The 22,062-nt window shown below is 43.8% G+C and overlaps 1 protein-coding gene across 2 annotated transcripts in view; it reads left to right on the top strand.

Annotated features, from left to right (window-relative positions):
• Positions 1 to 1,349: 1,349 nt before the first annotated feature.
• Positions 1,350 to 22,062, top strand: part of ALDH6B2 (aldehyde dehydrogenase 6B2) — a 63,271-nt gene continuing 42,558 nt past the window's right edge. The window contains exons 1-2 of one of the 2 annotated variants that reach the window (XM_086792867.1): positions 1,350 to 1,676; positions 3,880 to 4,001. In XM_086792867.1, the coding sequence (XP_086648993.1) occupies positions 1,574 to 1,676; positions 3,880 to 4,001 (225 nt within the window). In that variant the 5' untranslated portion in view covers positions 1,350 to 1,573. The remainder of the gene's footprint in view (positions 1,677 to 3,879; positions 4,002 to 22,062) is intronic. The other variant, XM_086792868.1, reaches the window with a different exon arrangement.

The raw sequence follows: 22,062 nt of genomic DNA, 5'->3' as shown, positions 1-22,062 counted from the left end.
GGATGTAAATGAATGATATGGGATGTGAATGTGTATGTGAACAATGGATGTGTATGTGATGAAAATGGATGTGAATGTGTATGTGAAGAATGGATGTGGATGAGTATGTGAAGAATGGATGTGGATGTATGTGAAAGAATGGATGTGGATGTGTATGTGAAAGAATGTGATGTGATGTAAATAGATGTGATGTGACATGAATATATGTGGATGTGAAGTGATAAATATGAATGTATGGATAGATGTGGGTAGTCGTACATGCGAACGATTGGATGGATGTGGATGAATGAGATTAGATGTGTATGAATGAGATATGATGTGGATAGAAGTGATGTGATATAATGTGGATAGAATGTATGTGATGGGATGGTTATGAGAATGAATGTGATGGATATGAATGAATGAATATGATGGATATGAATGAATGTGATGTGATGGATGTAAATGGATGTGATGTAAATGAATGGATGTAAATGGATGTAATGTAAATGAATGTGATAGACGTGAATAGATGTGATGTGATGTGAATCGGGATGTGACAAAAATGGATCAGCTTCTCTAACAAGGATTATGCAATTTCCATCAGCCTCTCTTACACATGCTCAATGGAGGACTCTTATTGGAAGAGTTATCAGATCACTCCACTTATCTAGAAGAAAATATTTCTTTGGTTGCATTTTGGTAAGGGGAGGCAAATCACCCATTTCTTTTGGTTACTTTTACATGATAGGTTGCATGTTAATAAAAGTGGAGAGCTATTATTGTTTGCGAGCCCGTCATGTCCTAGATGCTTGGTTGTTATTGAATTTGTATAACATTACTTTTATAGTTCTACGAAGCCTAGATGATTTGGTGTTCTTTTGCTTGACTCATTGGCAATTCAACGAGAGAGAGAGAGAGAGAGAGAGAGAGAGAGTTTACACCACCTCGAGTTGCATAGCATGGTTAGCCAAGTATGGTCTATGCATTTTCTATTGAGAGGAGGGATCATGATACTGCCTTCGTGTTGCATAGAGGGGTGGTTAGTAGTAGATGCAATGTGGAGCAAGTTTCTAACTTGCAATTTATACCATTGCAAATTTGGAGGGCTAAATGCATAGAGATTACATCTATTACATATTAACCATGGACAACTTTGGGACAAGGAGAGGAAAGAAAAGAGAAATCCTGGAACTTGGAGCAATTGGTTGGCTAATTACAATGAGTCCCCAAAAAAATTTCAAACACTTTATTGCTGAGCTGACGCTTCATTACTAGGGCTGCTTCGACTCCCTTTTACATACCGCAACATCTCGCGGGTTGAGGACTAGTAGAGATTACTGCCAGCATCACACCTTTGCAAATTTGGAGGGCTAAATGCATAGAGATTACTGCCACTATCATGCATAGAGATTACATAGAGATTACTGCCAAATATCATAACTTTGCTAAATGCATAGAGGCTATGGACGACACTCAAACCTATTATATCTAGCACTCTTATGGGCTTTTGGGCTGTTGATGAGCAGCTACCAGCAATCGAGGTCTGTGATAAAAGGAACGCAGGAAGTTAAGAAGTGAGAGTGAAGGAGCCATGTTTCGCTGCGTGTGCCGGAGGAGATCTTGGGGTCGCGTGGCCTACGCGGCGGCGGCGGCGGCTGCTGGTGGTGGTGCTGGGCAGCATCGCAGCCTCGGAGGTAGCGTTTCTGCGCGCAACATTAATCTGAATTTCAGCACGCTTTAGTCATTAAATCAGGAGTAGTTGTTTTTTCTTCACAAAATTGATGTCTGCACATAGCTTGATCTCACTTCTGATCACTGTATGGTTGCTCTGTCATTTTGGTGGTAGTACATCTAGCAATCATCTGCCAAATTTTTGTCCCGCTTGGAAAGCCTATGATACAATCATGTTGTCCAAGAACAACTATATACTCATGTGAAGGCCCATTTCTTGCTCCCCCTTTTTTTTTTCCCCCCCTTTCCCCATTGGCCTTAGGCCCAAGATCCTCCTGTAGCTATTGATTTTTCTGTAGGCACTTAATTATCCGCCCATATAGGTGACACCGCCGAGGAAGCACGAAGGGGGGTTTTGAACCCAAGACCTCTTGGTCCTAGGCAAACACCTTTACCACTTGAGCTATCACCTCATTAGCTCTTGCTCCTTTTATTTACCCATGGGAAGGACCGATTCTGGCTCCTTGAGAAGGCTCATTTCTTGCTCATCCCATATACTGATGCGAAAGCCCCATTTTGGTTCCATGTGTATTTGTATAAAATGTTACCGAGTTTCACCCACATTCTTCCTTTGTGATGATCTATATAGAGATACAAATCCACTCTCTACCATGCATATTACACGAGAAACAAGAAAATAAGAGCCTTTTGAATTAAACTACTGTGGCACAGAGTTCCTTTCTCCTCTGTACGTGAAGTGGTTGAAGGATTAACAAATCGCATCATCGTTTCTTTGCAGACATTTGAAAAGCTCCACATGAAAACTTACACACAAACTAACAAGCCCTTTTGTTGGCAGTGCAACAGCTAGCAACCATGCTATTACTATATCCTAATGCATTTGAGAGCAAGAAGCTAAATGATCCAGAGCCTAGATTGTGAACAGCTCGGACAGGAGCCTCGCTAGCTGATTATTCTCAGTTCTAGTTTTAGTAGGAAAAGCGTGGCAAAGCTACCATACTGGGCAGTGGGACATGAAAACAAGCACTAGCAAAAACCAAGCAGTACAAGTTGAAGGGGTTTCAAGCCTGGCAGTTGTAATTATTGTGTAGAAAGTATGGTCATTATGCAAATGAATGTTGGGTGCACAATATGCAAGGGGCAGCCATCAAAAGAGCACTTACTTGCTAATGAGCCACCTTGTGTTAAGTTTTTATTCAAATCAACTCAATTATAATTGACTATCCTTGCAATAGCACTTTGTGTCCTTTCAGCTACCACAACAACCAAGGACAAGCGTGTTTTGTATGATGAGGCCAAAATAAACCTTCTTGTATTCCTTTGGTGCGAAGAGCTCAAAATAGACCTTGAATTGGTGAACCATAAATTGATATAGGATTGTGATCTTTTCTAGGAAGCCATTAGAAAAGATTGCTTCTGAAGAAGAAGCTAGGGAATAAGTAGAAATCAGGATGGATTTAGAACAAATGCAAGCTGTTTGATGGGTGTATGTGGGCTAGTTGAAGCTAAACTTTGGTTTCAATGGTAACATATGTTTGCAAAATGCTGGCTTCTACGTCTCCTTTCTTCTTCTTTGCACATGCTTTTCCTCAGAACTCTTTTATGTGCTAAAGACCTAGCTAACCATTCAAACTACCTAACTGAGGCTAGTGCTAGGGATGCACAAGGCTAGCTATGCACATGATCCTGCACAAACTCTATCATAATAGATTTGTCTCATCATGCATTGAAAACCATCAATGAAGTATTTTTTTTTTCCAGGAACCATCAATGAAGTTTTTTATGCTCTCAACATGACAAAAAGTCTTGTATTGGTCCACAAAATAGTAAAGTAAAATTTGAAGGTGGAATTTCACAAGGCTGGTGCCCTGTTGACTGATTGTTGCTGAACTCAGCATTCTCATCAAAGACAGCTTAAGCACTGTTTGGTCTGTTGATTATCTGCTTAAGTATCAAGCGGCTTGACCAAGAAGCTGAACATATCTCCTGCCATATTCCTGTATCATAATTGTATGGAAGTAACTTTCATCAAGGTCTCTAGGGTAGCACATAAAAAGCATTGAGCTTATATTACATTGCTATAAAAAACTTGCTACCTCACACTTGCATGTGTGCACGTGCACACACACACATGCACACATAAAAGAAACGTTTTGAAATAATGCTGCACAGAAGTAGCTAAACATGTTTGGATTGATGTTTCAGGAAAAGTGAGCAAAGACGTTTTGCAATGGAGCAATAGGTCCTATCTTAGATCAAGCTACCGCTCTTTTTCAATCGGAGGGGCGGTCAATTCTACTTGTGCACCTACTTATACAGAGCTAACTGTATGTATCAAAATCTGCAGATTAACTTCATTTTCTTCTCCTTGATCCTGATTCTCAATGCTGTAAACATTGCTTTAAAAAAAGGGATTAGCTCTTATAAAATGTTTTTCTTTTTCTTTTGGTTTGCTTGTATAATGTGCAATACTGCGATTCTGAGGCTGTAGTGGAGACATGAATGAGATCTTGTGGCTTCCCTCCATGGATGGTTTCTCTAAGAGGGAGGCTACATACCAAGAAGAGGGAGGAAAAGCCACATTGGGGCGTGAAACACCAGGCAAGTCCTTCTGAGCCTCCAATCAAGAAAGGTCCCTGGTTCAAATGCACTGAAATGTGATTCGCCATTCTTGCATAGCACTGGTTCACCTGAATATGCTCCCAGCGCCATGGAGTGCATGCCAGATATGGCACTACATAAGGCTATTGATCATCTCCGTATAGCCTTTTTACCAGAAATATATGACACAATTACACAAGGCACTTGATCATATCCAACCTCAAGTCCTACGGTGCAGAGGGATCATTGCTAGTTGGGCCTCTACATACACCAACTAAGCCAAATAATCCTATTGTCAAGAAGGTCCCGAGCTCCAAATCCATAGAAAGGTGGCTTTCCTTTCTTGCATAGAGTGGTAGTCCCCTTGAACATACTCCCAGCTGACGAGGAGTTTATGATTAAAAAGCTGCATAATGGGAGAGCAAAAGATCACAAGGATCTATGCACGGAACACTCTGTGCACGGGCACCATGTTACACGTACTGGCTCCTTGTCACATACGGAAGCTCTGGGAGCCTTCTTTCAGCCCTAAATACCATCTTGGAACAACGTGATGCAAACACAAGCAAGAGAGATGGAGAGGAGAGGGAGAGAGAGCTGAGTTTCAGTATATTCATATAGCACAAAAAGGTAGTTACATCAAGGCAAGCCTTTGGCTGTCCCTCATAAGGTGGAAAAACTCCTACCTAATCCTATTCTATGAGCACATTCCCCAAGGAATGAGAGAACCAACAATGAGCTATGCAATTGCCTTATATAGGCATTGGGAGCATGGGTGGACCCATAAATTCAGTTTGTTGCAGCCGGACAAGGATATCTCTTCTTGAAAACTGTCCGACCAGCCTCCTGGTCCTTCCACCACATCTTCTGTGCCAATAAAGCTACAGAGCTCCTAAATCTAGTCCTGAATTCTGTTCTTTATCCACGGCCCTTCAGGAAATAGCCTTGGGAATGAGCATGCACATGACATCCCCTTTTGCTAAACTTGATGACGGGATTCCAACTTTTGTTCTTGGATGATTGTTATCATCCCTTTGTCTCTTCATGGTCTCCCCAACCTGTCATTCTTCCCTTCCTGGAAACTTTAAAACCTTTTCACTGAAAACCCTGCCCTGTCTCCAAATCCACTCCAAATCTGATGAAGATCTATGCATCTGTTTCATCTTGTCCCCTATCCCTTCATGTCCTGCCCTTGAACACTTTATGTGGTCTTTTGTTCTTGAGTATTGAGTCTGGCACTCTCACTCCACCCCTTGGAGTATCATTCTTCCTTGGAACTGTTGCCTGAAAGCCTTTCTCGGTATGCCCCAAGTGGCACCCGACTCATAGGACTGCCATTCCCGTTGGGTCTGGTGGAACACCACCAACCACATGCGGAATGGGCAGCAACAATATCATAGAACCAGCTTGAAGCTCTGATGCCAATGTCTCATGCGGAAGCTCTGGGAGCCACCTTCCGCATGTGACATTGGTATCAAAGCTTCAGGCTGGTTCTATGATATTGTTGCTATCCATGTCCCACACCCACCCTTATTGCATCGCGCATGGATGAAACCATTGCCCGAGTCTTGATCTTTTGGTGGTGTGGTGACCAAGCAACAGAGTATGGGCATGGTGCTCAACAAGGCTAAACACTAGTGGTGTCCGAAATGAAGGTGCATAGTCCAAGGAGAGTAACACAAGACATGGAAGAAGTTCCTAGGAGGTTGGTTGGTGGCGTTCCACAAGACCCAAGGGGAATGGCAGTCTTGAGAGTCGAGTGTCAGTGGAGGCATATCAGGAAAGGCTTTTAGGCAACGGTTCCAAGGGACCTCCAAGGGGTGGAGTGAGAGTGCCAGACTCAGTACTTAGGAAAAGAAGACCAAAGAAGATGTTCAGGGACAGGGAGAGGACAAGATGGAACAGATGCATAGATCTTCATCAGATTTGGAGACCGGGCAGGGTTTTGAGTGAAAAGGTTGCCAGGAAGGAAAGGATGGCAGGTTTGGGAGTCGAGGAAGAGACAAAGGGATGATGATAGTCATCCAAGAACAGAAGTTGGAATCTTGTCATCAAGTTTAGCAGAGGGGGATGTGATGTGCATGCTCATTCCAAGAGCTAATTTTTGATAGGCAAGCCGCAATAGGAAATGACATAGGTTTTGGGCAAGGCTTTAGTAATCCCAATGCTTCTGAAAAGAAGAAAAAATCCAAGGCAAAGTGTTTCGACTACGACAAGCCTGCTCACATCGTCAAAGCATGTAGATTGAAGGAAGCACAGATGACGAGAAGAATTGCACTTTGAAGCCTTGGAAGGAGGAGTCCGAGAATAGTACTGAATTGGAGCTGTTTGTGGCAATAGAAGCACTTTGTGCAAAAGCAAAACATTCCTAAGCATCCGATGGTTTATGGATCATCGACAATGGAGCATCTTGACATATGACCAGTCATGTAGCTACAGAGTTGGCCGACATAGTATTCAAGTTGAGTAGAGTATGCTGCTAGCTGAAGTAAGTCGGCCAGGTGTCTTGCTCCAAAATAGCCTATAAAAGGCTATGCCAAGTTAAGTGCTGGGTCAATCACCCCTCTAGGGAGTAGAATCATTAGATGTAGGACTCTGAGTCAAGAAGCTTTTGATAAGGGGCAGTTGCCATGATGTACACTATATGAATATATTGAAACTCAGCTATCTCTCTCTCTTCTCTCCATCTCTTTCCTTGTGTTTTGCAGTAGGTTGTTCCACGATGGTGTTCAGGGCTGAAAGAAGGTTTTCCCAGAGCTTCTGCATGTGACATTGGGAGTGGTTGTTCCAAGATGGTGTTTAGGGCTAAAAGAAGACTCCCAGAGCTTTTGCATGTGACATTGGTATCAGAGCATTAGGCTCAGCAAGGCTAAACGTGGATTCAATCCGAGATGAAGGTGCACAGTCCAAGGAGAGTAACACAAGGCATGGAACAAGTTCCTAGGAGATTGGTTGGTTGTGTTCCACAAGACCCAAGGAGAACGGGAGTTCTATGAGTTGGGTGCCACTTGGGGCATACTAGGAAAGGCTTTCAAGCATAGTTGTTTGCGTACGGTCGTACGATACGGTACGGTACGATATCGTACGGAAATTTATTGTGCCGTATAAAATTTTGGAATACGATATGGTAAAAGTATGGTTTTAAAAAACACTTATAAATTTACAGATTATCAATTTGAAAGGATAGAGAGCTCAGAGGTTGTCATAGAGCTTGAGACCAATGGGAGCTTGAGCTTGAGAGGCTACAGCTATGAGAGTTTGAAACTTGTGATGGAGAGAAGGTTGGAGGAGAGTTTTTTAAAGGGAGGCCAAAGAGTCCAAGGCACCCATCCAAGGCCCAGCGCCAAGGCCCAACCCTCGGAAGACGGTGTCAAAGACAGAGAGAGGGAGGTAGTTGAGGGGAAGCCTTTGCTTCTTGTTGCCCTAACTAAGGAAGGTGCCTCACCTCAACCCTCCAAATACGGAGGAGTGATCACAAGGATAGAGAGAACAGATCTTTTTGCATCCACACCAAAAGTCAACATCCACAGATCCTTGGCTACGAAGCCTAAGAGGACACCAAAAGCAAGCAAGCCCCATAACAATCAAAAACAGCCATTACCACCCTTTTTTTAAAAATAAAAAAAGGGTCAAAACAGCAACAGTCAAAAACAAAAGAAGGGAGGGGAAGAAAAAACGATCCGTACCGTACCGTACCGTACCGTACGACAGTGTCGTACGAGAGCAACTATGCTTTAAAGCAACAGTTCCAAGGGAGGATGATCCTCCAAGGAGTGGAGTGAGAGTGCCGGACTAAGTACTCAGGAATAGAAGACCACATAAAGTGTTCAGGGGTAGGGCATGAAGGGATAGGAGACAAGATGGAATAGATGCATAGATCGTTATTAGATTTGGAGTGGATTTGGAGATAGGGCAGGGTTTTCAGTGAAAAGGTTGTGGATGACAGGTTTGGGAGTCCAGGAAGAGACAAAGTGATGATGACAGTCATCCAAGAATAGAATTTGGAATCTCGTCACTCATCAAGTTAAGCAGAGGGGGATGTCATGTGCAAGACATGTGCATGCTCATTCCAGGAGCTAATCTCTAATAGGGAGCAGGAAAAGACACAGGTTTTGGGCATGAGCCAGGCTCAGTGGTGTGCAGGAGAACCCCGGAGTGGAACAACAGCCTGTCCGATGTAGCTACAGAGCTGGCCTGTCGGTTGTAGCTACAGAGCTGGCCGAGATAGTATTTAGGTCGGCTAGAGTATGCTGCTGGCGGGCAGCAGGTTGGCCAATTCTCTTGCACCAAAAGAGCCTATATAAGGCTATGCAAGTTAAATGTGTACACCTTTTTGTACTATATGAATATACTGAAACTCAGCTATCTCTTTCTCTTCTCTCTGTCTTTGTTGCTTGCGTTTTGCATCAGGTTGTTCCAGGATGTTTAGGGTTGAAAGAAGACTCCCAAAGCTTCCGCATGTGACGTCATCTCTCTTGCTCGTGGTGTTTAGGGCTGAAAGAAGGCTCAGCGTTTTGCATCAGGTTGTTCTAGCATGGTGTTTAGGGCTGAAAGAAGACGAGTCTGGAACAACCTAATGCAAAATGCGAGCAAGAGAGATGGAGAGAAGAGAGAGAGATAGGTGAGTTTCAATATATTCATATAGTACAAAAGGTAGTACATCATGGCAAGCCTTTAGCTACCCCTCAAAAGGTGGAAAAACTCCTACCTAATCCTATTCTATGACCATATTCCCCAAGGAATGAGATAACCAACAATGAGCTATGCGATTGCCTTAAATAGGCCTTGGGAGCATGGGTGGACTAGCCGACCTGCTGTCAGCCAAGTCCTTGGACACATGAATTGAGTTTGCTGCAGCCGACACAGATATCTCTTCTTGAAAACCGGCAGACAGCCTCCTGGTCCCTTCCACCACATCTTTCCTGCCAATAAAGTTGTAGAGCTCCTAAATCTAGTCCTAAATTATGGTCTTTATCTGTTGCCCTTTAGGAAATAACCTGGGAATGAGCATGCACATGACATCCCCCTCTGCTAAACTTGATGACAGGATTCCAACTTTTGTTCTTGGATGACTCTTCATGGTCTCCCCAACCTCTCATTCTTCCCTTCTTGGCAACCGTTTCACTGAAAACCCTACTTGGTCTCCAAATCCACTCCAAATCTGATGAATATCTATGCATCTGTTCCATCTTGTCCCCTATCCCTTCATGCCCTGCCCTTGAACACTTTCTGTGGTCTTCTGTTTTTGAGTACTGAGTTTTGGCACTCTCACTCCACCCCTTGGAGGATCATCTTCCCTTGGAACTGCTGCCTGAAAGCCTTTCTTTGGTATGCCCCAAGTGGCACCCGACTCACAGGATTGCCATTTGCCTTGGGTCTTGTGCAACACCACCGACCAACCTATTGGGAACATCTTCCATGTCTTGTGTTACTCTCCTTGGACTGTGCACCTTCATCTGGGACTGAATTAGTGTTTGGCCTTGCTGAGCGAGATGCTCTGATACCAACGTCACATGCGGAAGCTGCGGGAGTCTTCTCTTAGTCCTAAACACCATCGTGGAACAACGTGATACAAAATGCAAGCAAAGAAATGGGAGAGGAGAGAGAGTTTTAGTATATTCATATAGTACAAAAGGTGTACATCATGGCGAGCCATAGGCTGCCCCTTATCAAAAGGTTCTTGACTCATAGAGTCCTACATCTAATGATTCTACTCCCCAGAGGAGTGAATGACCCAACACTTAACTCGGCATAGCCTTTTATAAGCTCTTTTGGTGCAAGAGACCTTGTTGTCGACCAACAACATACTCTACCCGACCTGAATATTGTGTCGGCCAATTGTGTAGCTGTAGCTGATAGGCTCCTGTTCCACTCTGGAGTTCTGCACACCACTGAGCTTGGCTCATGCCCAAAACCTGTGTCTTTTCCTGTTGCCTATCAGGGATTAGCTCTTGGAATGAGCATGCCCATGTCTTGCACATGACATTTCCATTCTTGCATTCTTGCAAGTCTTTTTAACAGAGCACTTTTTGAAGGCTTCTCCTCCTCTTGGACCATCAACACCATCGTCTCCATCCACAAAAAAGGAGACACCATGGACCCGGGTAATTTCAGGACCATCATAATTGGCCACACAATGACCAACAAGATCTATGGAGCAGTACTACAAGACACGATGAGCTCTTTGGCAGAGAGGATGGGTCAAAGAGCATCAGGCCAGGCAAGCTTCAAGTGAAACTTCTCCATGTTGGACAATATCTTTACTTTACGGGCTATCATAGACGAGGCGAGGTCACATAAGAGACATGTTTATTGTTCCTTTGTGGATTTCCGCAAAGCCTTTGACTCACTCTCCCAATCCTGTTTGATAGTGAAACGAGCCTTTAGAAACTTGATGGGCGGTGAGCACACTTAATCACACTTAAAACTCTTTACAAACTGGAATAATAAACTTGGAAGAAGAAGAAAAAGAATAAGTGGAGCTAGAGTGCTCTTGCACAAAAGACCAATTGGTCCCAAAGCGTGGCGCCCCCGCAGGTATTTATTTATCACTTGAAGTCGGCGTAGCCCTTGTATAATTCGTGAGAAGATGCCTCCTTGCTTCACGTGGAGGAGATCTCCTTGAACTTTCACCCAATTTGTGTTGTGGGATACAAGAGCCTTGGCCCCCTTTTTATACAAATTTGGGGGTAAAAAGCATAGCTTTTCTCCCTAGAAAAAAAAAACTATTACAAGTGCTTTTCCAAAAGACTCTTCGAATAGCTTTTTCCCTTCTTTCTTTTATTAAAAAAAATAGACATGGCGCTTAGGGTTTTCTTTTTTCAAAAATCCACGCTCTTGCGTTTTTGGCGGCTTGGCGCTTTTTCTCCATCGCTTTTTTTTTTCTTTGCGTTTAACTGTTGCTTGGCGCCTTCACTTCTTGGTGACCGTTGCCTCTCTCTTGTGCTGAATGCGCATGCCCGCCTATGTGGCAGCGCCTGCAGCCAGCCGCCATGTGCACCTGCAGCCTTTGCTTGTGCAGCCAGCCGCCGGCTGTAACTTGGTGGCTCGGAACCCTCGAGCAAGTTTCCGTATCGCCTTTCCAAGGCAATGGAATCAAGTTAATTAATGACCACAAACTTTTGTATAAATTAATGACCACAACACAGACAAGAAAGATGGATATCTCACCGCGATAAGCGGTTAATCGATCACTGGCTCTACAAGATGGAGGTTTATTTCTCAAATATCGAATTGCCCGAAAATAAAAAGGTGGCATTGGTGTGTACCCTCTTGAAAGATACCGCCTTCCTTTGGTGGCGACGCAGGATTTCAGATGGCAAGTCTACTCTGACGTGGGATAAATTCCGGCGTGCTCTTCGCAAGGCTTTTGAGCCTGCAAATGCGAACTTTCATGCCAGGTTTTCTCTTCGCTGCCTGAGTCAAACTGGCTCCGTGGCCGCGTACATCTTAGAGTTTCAAAAACTGGCTCTCGAGATAGAGAGACTCAGTCCCTCTGACCAGCTTCACAGCTTCATTGACGGGCTTGAACCCACGATCCAAGACGAAGTCCATAAGTACAATCCTGCCACCCTGGATGAAGCAATCTTGTATGTCGAGCGCATTAGTGATTACAAGCGTCCTCCCAGGAACTTTTCCTCCGACGCGCGTTCTTACCAGCGGAATTGACCCAATGGGACTAGCCAACCCCAGCGTCCCAATCCTGGACAACCAAACTCTCGGCAACCATATTCTGGACAAGAGTCCTTCCGGTCGCGCTTCTCCGGGCAAGCTCCCGCGTCCAACGTAGGATCCTCTCAGACCGAATCCTCTGGCAGCAGAAACCGAGATCGGTCCCGACAGGACCGTCGCAGCAATGATTGGCGCAACTTCAAGGGAGAAATCTCTTCAGGATAGCAAACCTCTTCATCGACTGCCACTTCATCTCAACCTAGTCGTCCAAGCCTTTGTACAATTTGTTCTGGCGATCACCGGTGGTATGAATGTCCTCAGCGCCCTAAACCCTCCAACACTCGGCCCAATTCTCAGGTGGACAGTTGCCACCATGCTGATCATGACCCGCCTCCTGTGAAAGACAAAAACAAACAAATAGCTTGCTCTGTTCGCGTTTCCGAAGTTGTCAGTACCCTGATGCTTAATGGCCAATGTACCAACCCTGTTGTGGTGAACCTTTCCAAGCAGGTCCTTAGTCTTTTGGGTTTCATTGGCGACCATCCCATCAATGTGCTGGTGGACAGTGGCTGTTCCACTAATTTTGTGGGCACTTCTTTGGTTCACAAGCTTCGCCTACAGACCCGACATTTTGTGGATGCTTTTCAAGTAGAGCTTGCTCATGGTTCCTTTCTTAATTGTAACAAAAAGGTGCAAGAGCTTTAGTTCCAGATTCAAGATTACCAAGATCACCTTAATTTTTCAGTGATGCCGTTGTCACATTATGACATGATACTGGACAATCTTGGCTGTATCGATGTGATCCAGTGATTAGCTTTCGTTCTCATTCAATCCAGTTATACCGTGATGGTCGAGAGCTGGAACTTCGTGGCCTTTTCAGTGCCAAACCCATCACTGTTGTTTCTGCCTTGCAAGTCAAAGGCCTCGTCCGCAAACGTGACTGTACAACATCCTTGGTCATGTTACGGGAGATTGAAGCAGAAACTAGTGAGCAATCTCAAGCCTCGTCATCAACAACTGCTTACTTGGAGCAACCCTTCTTCAGGCCTTTCAGGATCTGTTTCCGAATGATCTTCCGACGACATTGCCTCCTCGTCGTCCTGCGGATCATCCGATTGATCTTATCCCAGGTCAACCTCCTCCAACCCGAGCTCCATACCGTGTTTCTTACTCTGAATGTCAGGAGATACAAAGGCAATTACAAGAGTTGCTGGACAAAGGTCACATCCGCCCTAGCAAAAGTCCCTTCGGAGCCCCGGTTTTGCTTGTCAAAAAGAAGGATGGATCAATGCGGCTTTGCATTGATTACCATGCTCTCAACAAGCTGACAATCAAGAACAAATTCCCTTTGCCTCGCATCGATGAGTTGTTCGACCAGCTGCTTGGTGCAAAGGTGTTTTCCAAGATTGATTTGAAGTCCGGCTATCATCAAATTTGTATCCGTAATGGTGATGAATACAAGACAGCCTTTCGGACAAAATATGGCCATTATGAATTCTTGGTCATACCTTTTGGGTTAACCAATGCCCCGGCCACTTTCATGACCCCGATGAATGAAATTTTTGGGCCGTACTTGGACAAGTTTGTGATCGTTTATCTCGATGATATTCTGGTTTTTAGCCGATCTATGGTCGATCACAAAGAGCATTTACAGATTGTCTTTGAAGTACTACGCACCAATGTGCTGTACATCAACAAGAAGAAGAGCGAATTTTCAAGAACCATGTGGAATATCTTGGTCACATCATTTCTGCTAATGGGATTGCAGTAGATCCTTAGAAGATTCAGGGGCGATTGTGGATTGGCCTTTGCCTCTCACCATTTCAGATGTTCGATCTTTCTTGGGACTTGCTAACTTTTATCACAGCAAGGTGCATAGGTTTTCAGAGATTGCTGTCCCTTTGACAGAATTGACAAAGCTGGACAAACTTTAGTGGTCTTCTGAAGCTGAGCAATCCGTCAATGATCTCAAGCATGCCTTGACGACAACCCCGGTCTTGGCCATTGCAGATCCCACCCAGCCCTTTGATGTAATGACTGATGCCTCAGATCGTGCTTCTGGTGGAGTTTTGATGCAGAATGATCGTGTCATTGCTTTTGACAGCAGGAAGTTTTCAGCCATTCAAAGCAGGTATCCTGTGTATGATAAGGAGTTTTTGGCAATCGTGCATGCTTATCGGACTTGGAGACATTATCTTCTTGGAGCAGATTCAGTTGTACGTACAGAGCATCAATCTGTGACGTACATTTTCACTCAGCCTGTAATGAACTCTCGACAAAGCCGATGGGTTGAATTCTTGGCTAATTTCCACATGACTATCCAGTATGTTCCTGGTCTTCAGAATGTGGTTGCATATGCTTTGAGCCGCATGCCTCGAGCCACTAATTTTGCCATCACAGATGTTGTTTCAAAAATGGTATTTGACTGATAGAGATTTTGGAGATGCGTTCCGTGCTCTCAAATCTTCTAATCCCAGTCCTGCAGAAATGAACATGTTTGCAGCCTACACCATCATAGATGAATTGATGTTCTTTTCTGATCGCATTTGTGTGCCTCATAATACTTCATTGCGGAAGATTCTCATTCAAGAGCATCATGAAGTTTCTTATGCTGCTCATCCTGGTATCCACAAGAAATATCGGCTTTTGTCTGCTACATACTTCTGGCCTCAGATGCAGCAAGATGTTATCAAATTTGTCAAAGCTTGTCATTCGTGTAGATAATGAACGCCTCTCGACAACTTCCTCAAGGGTTAATTCAACCGTTGCCAGTTCCCAATGAGAGATGGGAAAGTATCAGTATGGATTTTATTACCACTTTGCCTCATTCATCCAAAGGCAATGCTCAGATTCTTGTGGTGGTTGATCGATTTTTCAAAATGGCGCATTTCATTCCTTGCAAGAAAGCTGCTTCAGCCCCAGATGTGGCGTCATTGTTCATACAACATGTCTTGAAATTGCATGGTTTGCCAAAGACCATCATCTTTGACAGAGATCCAAAGTTCACTGGACATTTTTGGACGTCTTTGTTCAAATCTCTTGGCACGAATTTGTTGTTCAGTTCAGTCTATCATCCTCAAACAGATGGACAGACTGAAAGAGTCAATCATTGGAAGAAATGATTCGACATTACATTCAATCCCGTTTGGCATCATGGGAAGATTGTTTGCCACTCGTGGAATTTGCTTATAATAATTCCCATCATTCAGCAATTGGATTAACTCCATTTCAAGCAGCATATGGGCATACTACTCTTGTGTCTACAAACTTTGTTTTACAACACAAAGTGGCGTTGGCAGATCAATTGGTTTAGGAGATGCAAGATGTACTTGTGCAAGTTCGAGATAAATTGGTCCATGTACAACAAAAATATCAAAAACAGGCCAACAAGCATCGTCGACATGCAGATTTTCAAGGAGATTTGGTCTTGTTGTATGTGGCACCTCACCGCTACAAAACAGTGAAGTCAGTTTTTCCAAAGTTGCGACCTCGCTTCTATGGGCCTTTCAAGATTCTTAAGAAAAATTCAGTTGTCAGTTACAAGTTGGAACTTCCACCTTCATGGAGGAAGGTTCATCCAACTTTTCACATTTCTTGGCTCAAACAGTATGTTCAAGGAGATTCGCCTGTTCCAGACTTATCTTCATATGTACCAGAAATTGAAGATGACCATATTATTCTTGTTCCAGAAGTAATTCTTGACGTGCGACAGAAGGAAACAAGAAGAAAGTTGACTACAGAATTTCTTGTGAAGTGGATGGATTTGGATGAGTCTGATTCCACTTGGCAAACAGATGAAGACATGCGGCAGTACCCTAATCTTCTTCAGGAATTTTTTGACAAACGGATGTCTATCATTTGACACATGGGTTTTATTTTAAATGGGAGGGAATGTCACGATTGTGACGTATGTATGTATCAGATCCTCTCTTCATTGCTGATTCTTGTTGCAGATGCAAAGAGTAACCAGCCAAGGGAACCCCTACGCTCGACTGGTTGCGACTCTTCGCCAAAGGATGTACCTCTTCATCGAATAGCCACATCCCTTCGGCGAATGGTTGTATCCCTTGATGAATGGTTGTGCCTCTACATCGAATAGACACATCCCTTAGCCTAAAGTTGTGTCCTTTCGTCTATGGTCATGTCCTTTCGTCAAAGGACATGCCTCTTCAAATGTGTCTCTTCATCTTCTATATAAGAGACCTATTGTACTTAGTTTAATCAATTCAATTCAATTCAATCTTCTCTCAAGTGTTCTCCTGAAGTCTCTTGTTCTCTAAGTTAAGTACTTAAGTAGTAGTACACAATATGAGGGATTAACAACATAATCCTCACAGCACCGATCTTATTTGTCAAGAAAGATGGGTCTTCCCGTTTGTGTGTCGATTATCGGGCACTCAACAAGCTGACTATCAAGAGCAGATTCCCGATGCCTCGAATTGACTATATTCTCGAGAGGCTGAATGTAACGGGAGGCGGACACGTGTATTGGAATCGTATAAATGTGAACAAGATTCTGAGCACTTAACACTTGAGCATTACAACCACAAAGCTGAAAATGACAGTACACCACATAAAGGGGCCGATGATAGGCTGACCCCCCCCCCTTTAGGTTATATTACCAAAAGAGTCTGCAAAGTACAAGATTACGGGTGCCTGGGGATTCACCACCAGCCTGCACCTGATTCTTCCAAATACATTATGAATGAATACATTTCAAACAAGAGAATCTGTAGGTACATCCGCCCTACACACAGGTACATCCGCCCTGCACAAGCCTCTTCACAGGTACATCCGCCCTGCACAAGAGTATCACAATCCTCACAGGTACTCCGCCCTGCACAAGATGTAAATGGATCTTTAGGCCCTGTTTCCACGCGAGAAACTGATCCAGAAACCTGTGTTCTCCGCGAGCAAGTATCCCCAATGCTTGCCCTAAGCACCTGTTATACCAGGAATCCTTGAGACACATCCATGCTCACATATTCCATTGCTGTCCGGCCTGTTTTGTGCAATAACCAGTCCAAAACAGCAACTTTCTGTCGCGAGAAATCCATTTGTAAAGGGTCCTACAGCCTTGTGGAGGTCCCTAGAGTTGTCCTGTATTGTCCAAGTTGACTTTGGACACCTGTAACCAGCCCAAAACTCGCAATAACCAGAAATTGCAGGTCTGAAATTTACCAACCAGCCCTTTAGAAGAGTGTGGGGATCGTTGTCCAAGCTTGTGTGAGTCCGGGAAGCAAGCAACCAGCCCTGTAGCAACTCCCAAAGCTCCAACCAGCTCTCCAATATGTTGAATAATGAGTAAAACAGCCCAAAAGGGCCTCTTGAGGGAGGCGCCTTTTTCAGGTGCCACCTCATGGGCCTGGTGGGTACACATACTGGCTGACATGTGTCCCCATAAGGTGTCCAGGTAGGTGTCCAGCCCATAGTGCTCCATTTGTCATGTTTGTATAAGTTTAGGTCCAACCAAATGGAAAATGGCCATAAGCTGTCCGGACTTCATTAATTTTGGTCCAACCAAATGCGAACGCATTATAAGTTGTTCGGCCACTTATTAATGAGTGTGGACCTGCAAACCAATAAACCTTAGTAGTAAATGAAATAAGCTGTAAATTGAGTGTGGACGCACTTACCACCTGCAAAATCCATAAGCCCATAGTTCTAGGCCCAAACAGGAGTGCACACACGTGTCTACAAGGTGCCCGGGCGTCCCCGGTCCCTCGGACTTCACAAGCCAAAATAACAAGCATTGTCCAGGCAGCAAGACAATGTCACACAAAGTAAAATAAAGTTATGGCATGCATCATTTATGCATTGTGCACATGTAAACTTGGAGAACCACCTATCATCATTCTTGTACTTGAAAATATTCCGCCTGCCATCATAACACACCATGTGTGCATGGCCGGAATCCACACGGGCACCGCCCGAAAGTCCACAAATGTCCTGCCATGTCCTTGGACTCATATGCATCCACTCATATGATCCATACACATGCCCAGGTATAATACATACATGCATCCGCATGTTTCTAGGCCTGACACGCATCCGCATGTCCCTAGAATATAGGGGTTTGTGACATCCCCCCCCGGCTTCTAATCAGTTGACCGCAACTGAAAAGCCTCCAGATAGGCCTTCAAAAGATCTGGGTAATCCTCGAAGTAGGCCTCATCCATCCATTTCGCATCCAAAGCTGAATAATTCTTGAACTTCACAAGGTACCTACGAACAAGTTTGCCACTCGCAAGCTCTCGTTCCTTGTGAAAAACAATCTGTTCAGGTTGAAGAATCTCTTCCAGCTCATCCACCTCGGGTGGGTCTTCCAAAACCGGCTCAAACGGTGTCGGTCCCACATAAGGCCTCAATAGGCTCACATGAAAAGCATTATGCATGTTCCAATGATCTGGGAGTACAAGCCGAAATGCAACATCATCAATCTTCTCCAAGATCTGAAAAGATCCATAGTACCTGTTGGAAAGCTTAGGGTACTTTCCCTCTTTCCCTGGCCTCTTCCGAAGGCGTGCCTTTTCAAATTTCAGCAAGACCCTGTTTGAATTGTACATCCCTTCTATGCTTATCAGCTGCCTTTTTATTCTTGGTTTGCGACCTCTCTATGGCTGTCCGTACCTGTGCAAATGCAGTATCCAAGTCTCTGACATACTCATCTGTTGCAAAAATCTCATCCTTTGTACGAAGGATGGGTGGTAGTACCACCTTGCCATAGATAATATCAAAGGGCGCCTTGCCCGTAGAAGTATGTACTGTATTGTTGTAGGCAAACTCCACAAGTGGTAAATACTTCTCCCAATCCGATTTGCGGTCGGATACATAAGATTTCAGCAAGTCGAGGACGGCTGAATTTGCTATTTCACTTTGCCCATCTGTCTGTGGATGGTAAGCTGATGAGAAGTTCAGCTTTGTACCCATATTGTCAAACAATGCGCGCCAAAATAAGCTTGTGGTTCTAGGATCTCTATCCCCCACAATAGATTTAGGCATGCCATGGTGTTTGAATATCTGTGCCAAAAACATCTTAGCCATATGATCTGGCTGTATTGTCTTGCGCACGGGAATGAAATGTGCCTGCTTGCTAAACCTGTCAATGATGGTCCAAATAGCATCATTTCCCTGTGGCGTCCTTGGCAAATCCATAATGAAATCCATAGCAATGCTTTCCCATGGTTCATTTGGTATAGGCAAAGGCTGAAGCAATCCAGGTGCTTTATGTCGGTCAAACTTGACCTTTTGACATACAATACATTCACGTACATATGTTTCAATATCCTTGCGAATATCTGGCCAAAAGAAATACCTCTCCAAAGCTTGTGCTGTGGCCCAAATGCCTCTATGACCTGCATATGGAGGAGCATGGCACTCATCCATAACCTTATGGCGAAGGTTCTTTACCACACACATACGATTTTGCATCATGAGATATCCATCTCTTATACATAAGATGGGACAGCAATACCCTCTTGCAAATCAGCCCATACATGTGCAAAATCCTCATCCAGATGATAAGTATTACGCATATCCGATAAGTCCTCATGGTATGCAACTGTAATAGCATGAACCTGTGGTCGTCTAGATAAGGCATCTGCCACCACATTCTTTTTGCCTGGAGTGTGTAAAATCTGAAAATGAAACATTGAGAGGAAATTTGCCCATCTCATATGCTTCTCTGAGAGCTTACTTTGAGTCAAAAAGTATCTCAAACTTTGATGATCAGTTTTGACCATAAAATCAGTCCCTAAAAGATAGTGTTTCCAAATAGTAAGGGCATGAATTACAGCCAACAACTCCTTCTCATAAACCTGTAAGTGAAGCTCTGCATGTTGCAAGCGTCTGCTCTCATAGGCAATGGCATGTCCTTCTTGGTTCAAAACAGCCCCTATGCAGTCCCCAAATGCCTCACATTCCACCACAAAAGGTTTGTGCAAATCCGGAATAATGAGTACCGGTCCTGAGATGATTGCACTCTTCAACTTTTGAAAGGCATCTCTCTCTTCTTGTGTCCATTTAAAGATTGCTTTCTTCTTCGTTAACTCATGTAACGGAGCGGCAATGAAAGCAAAATGCTTGACGAACCTCCTGTAGTAAGCACATAAACCAAGGAAGCTCCTCACTTCATGGACTGATTTCAGCTCTGGCCATTCTTGCATGGCTTGTATCTTTGCGGGATCCATGCGCACACCATCCTTTGATACAATGTGACCAAGATAGTGAATCTCTGGGAGGTAGAATTCACTCTTTTTTGCATTTATGTAGAGCTGATTTTCCTTAAACTCTTTAAACACAATAGCCAGGTGCTCACGATGTTGGGCTTCATTCTTTGAGAATACAATAATGTCATCAAAGAATATACCCGTGAACTTTCTATGCTTTTTGAACACCCTGTCCATCATCCTGTTGAAGATAGTGGGTGCATTTGTAAGGCCAAAAGGCACCACCAAAAACTCATAAAGACCAAAGGCTGTCCTAAATGCAATCTTGTGTACATCTTGAGGTGCCACTCTCACTTGATGATACCCACTCTTGAGGTCTATTCGGCTGAAACATGCCGAACCTTCAAGCTTGTCCAAGATGTCATCAATGCGTGGAATGGGAAACCGATTCTTGATGGTTATCTTATTGAGGGCACGGTAATCAACACACATCCTGTAAGTACCATCCTTCTTTTGAACAAGAAGTACCGGCGAGCAATATGGCGAGGAACTAGGCCGAATCAAAACCTTTTCCAAAAGTTCATTGACCTGTTCCATAATCTCTTCTTGTTGACTAGCACTCACCCTGTATGGTGGTTCGAGGTAGCAAGACCATGATGGTGTGCTAGTGCTAACAGAGTGATTTAGTTCCAGAGTGATCTAAATCTAGAGGTTAGCAGTAAGACTAGCTTGGTTGGACAGTTTCATGCATGGGGGACGCCCTATAGCATTTTGCAAGCGTAGTCTTGCCTATGTTCAACATAAGTGTGCGATTGTGAGCACATTTTAGTTGCTACCATATGAATTTGGGAAATATATTACTTTCCTACATAAGCAATTGTAATATTGCATGACCGGCTATTTTGCTTACAAGTTCATGTGCGTGTAAACCCTATAAGTCGTATGACCCCTAAGGAATGAGTGGAGCATTTCTAGGATTTAATAAGGTTTTACATGGCAATAGTGAGTAGTATCTCACTCCAGACGAGCCTGGTTGTTGTTAGTATCGGATCCGACATATGTAGTGTACATAAAATCGGGCGGAGCTAGGATAGGAGGCTAAGCCGGAGAGCTTAGCGGTAAATCCTAGTGTATCTGGTGAGTTTTGACTTAACCGGAGTGTTAAGAAGTAAACTCAAAGTCTGGGGCTGAACTGGAGTGTTCGGAGGCAGACATATCTTTTGTTAAATCGGAGAATTTAGCAACAGATGAGCTTGGGGTGAACCATGGTACCCAGGAAAAAAGCTCTTCACACTAAAATAGTGCACAATAATTTTAGAGTGATAAAAATCCATCGCAAGAATGTTTTACAACTTTCCATAGATGATAGATGAAGACCATGTACTTTACGGAGTTAAAGTACATAGGTAGTGACTTCGGCGCCACATTTTTTGTAGGAAGTCACCAGTGGTGTGGTTAGGTCAGTCGAGACTCCACAAGACCTATGCACTAGTTTTTAAGTTGACCTCTATGATAAGGACGTCCAAAAATTCGTGTTGTAACACCAGAGATTGTACTGTAATGTGCAATGGAGGGGTCAATGTGTGTAGTCACTTCTTAGCAGCAAGTGACTTAAGCATCTTGTTATAGATGGTTGTATATGGTACTCCCACTCGGGAGAGATACGCCATTGGGTACGGAGTTACTCACAGACTAGTATGGAGCTACTAGTGTGATGATAGTGGGTACGTAGTTACTCACTACTAATACATAGCTGCTAATAAAATTAAGATACTCGAGTGAAAGATACTCTAGATCAACATTTTAAATTACCGAACCACAATCCATGAGTATCGAGGTACTCATAAATATGTTGACGTTGCTCAAATCGAGGGACCGATTTGTTCGATGGTATGGAATAAGCAAGGAGAGTGGAGTAACTTAAAAAGTTACACATCACTAGTCCTCG

The sequence above is a fragment of the Cibotium barometz genome, chromosome 58 (genome assembly GCF_041138505.1).
Source record: "Cibotium barometz isolate CiBa-2024 chromosome 58, ASM4113850v1, whole genome shotgun sequence".
Lineage (NCBI taxonomy): Eukaryota > Viridiplantae > Streptophyta > Polypodiopsida > Cyatheales > Cibotiaceae > Cibotium > Cibotium barometz.
The sequence above is the reverse complement of the archived record's forward strand: the minus strand, read 5'-3'. Positions and strand labels throughout refer to the sequence as shown.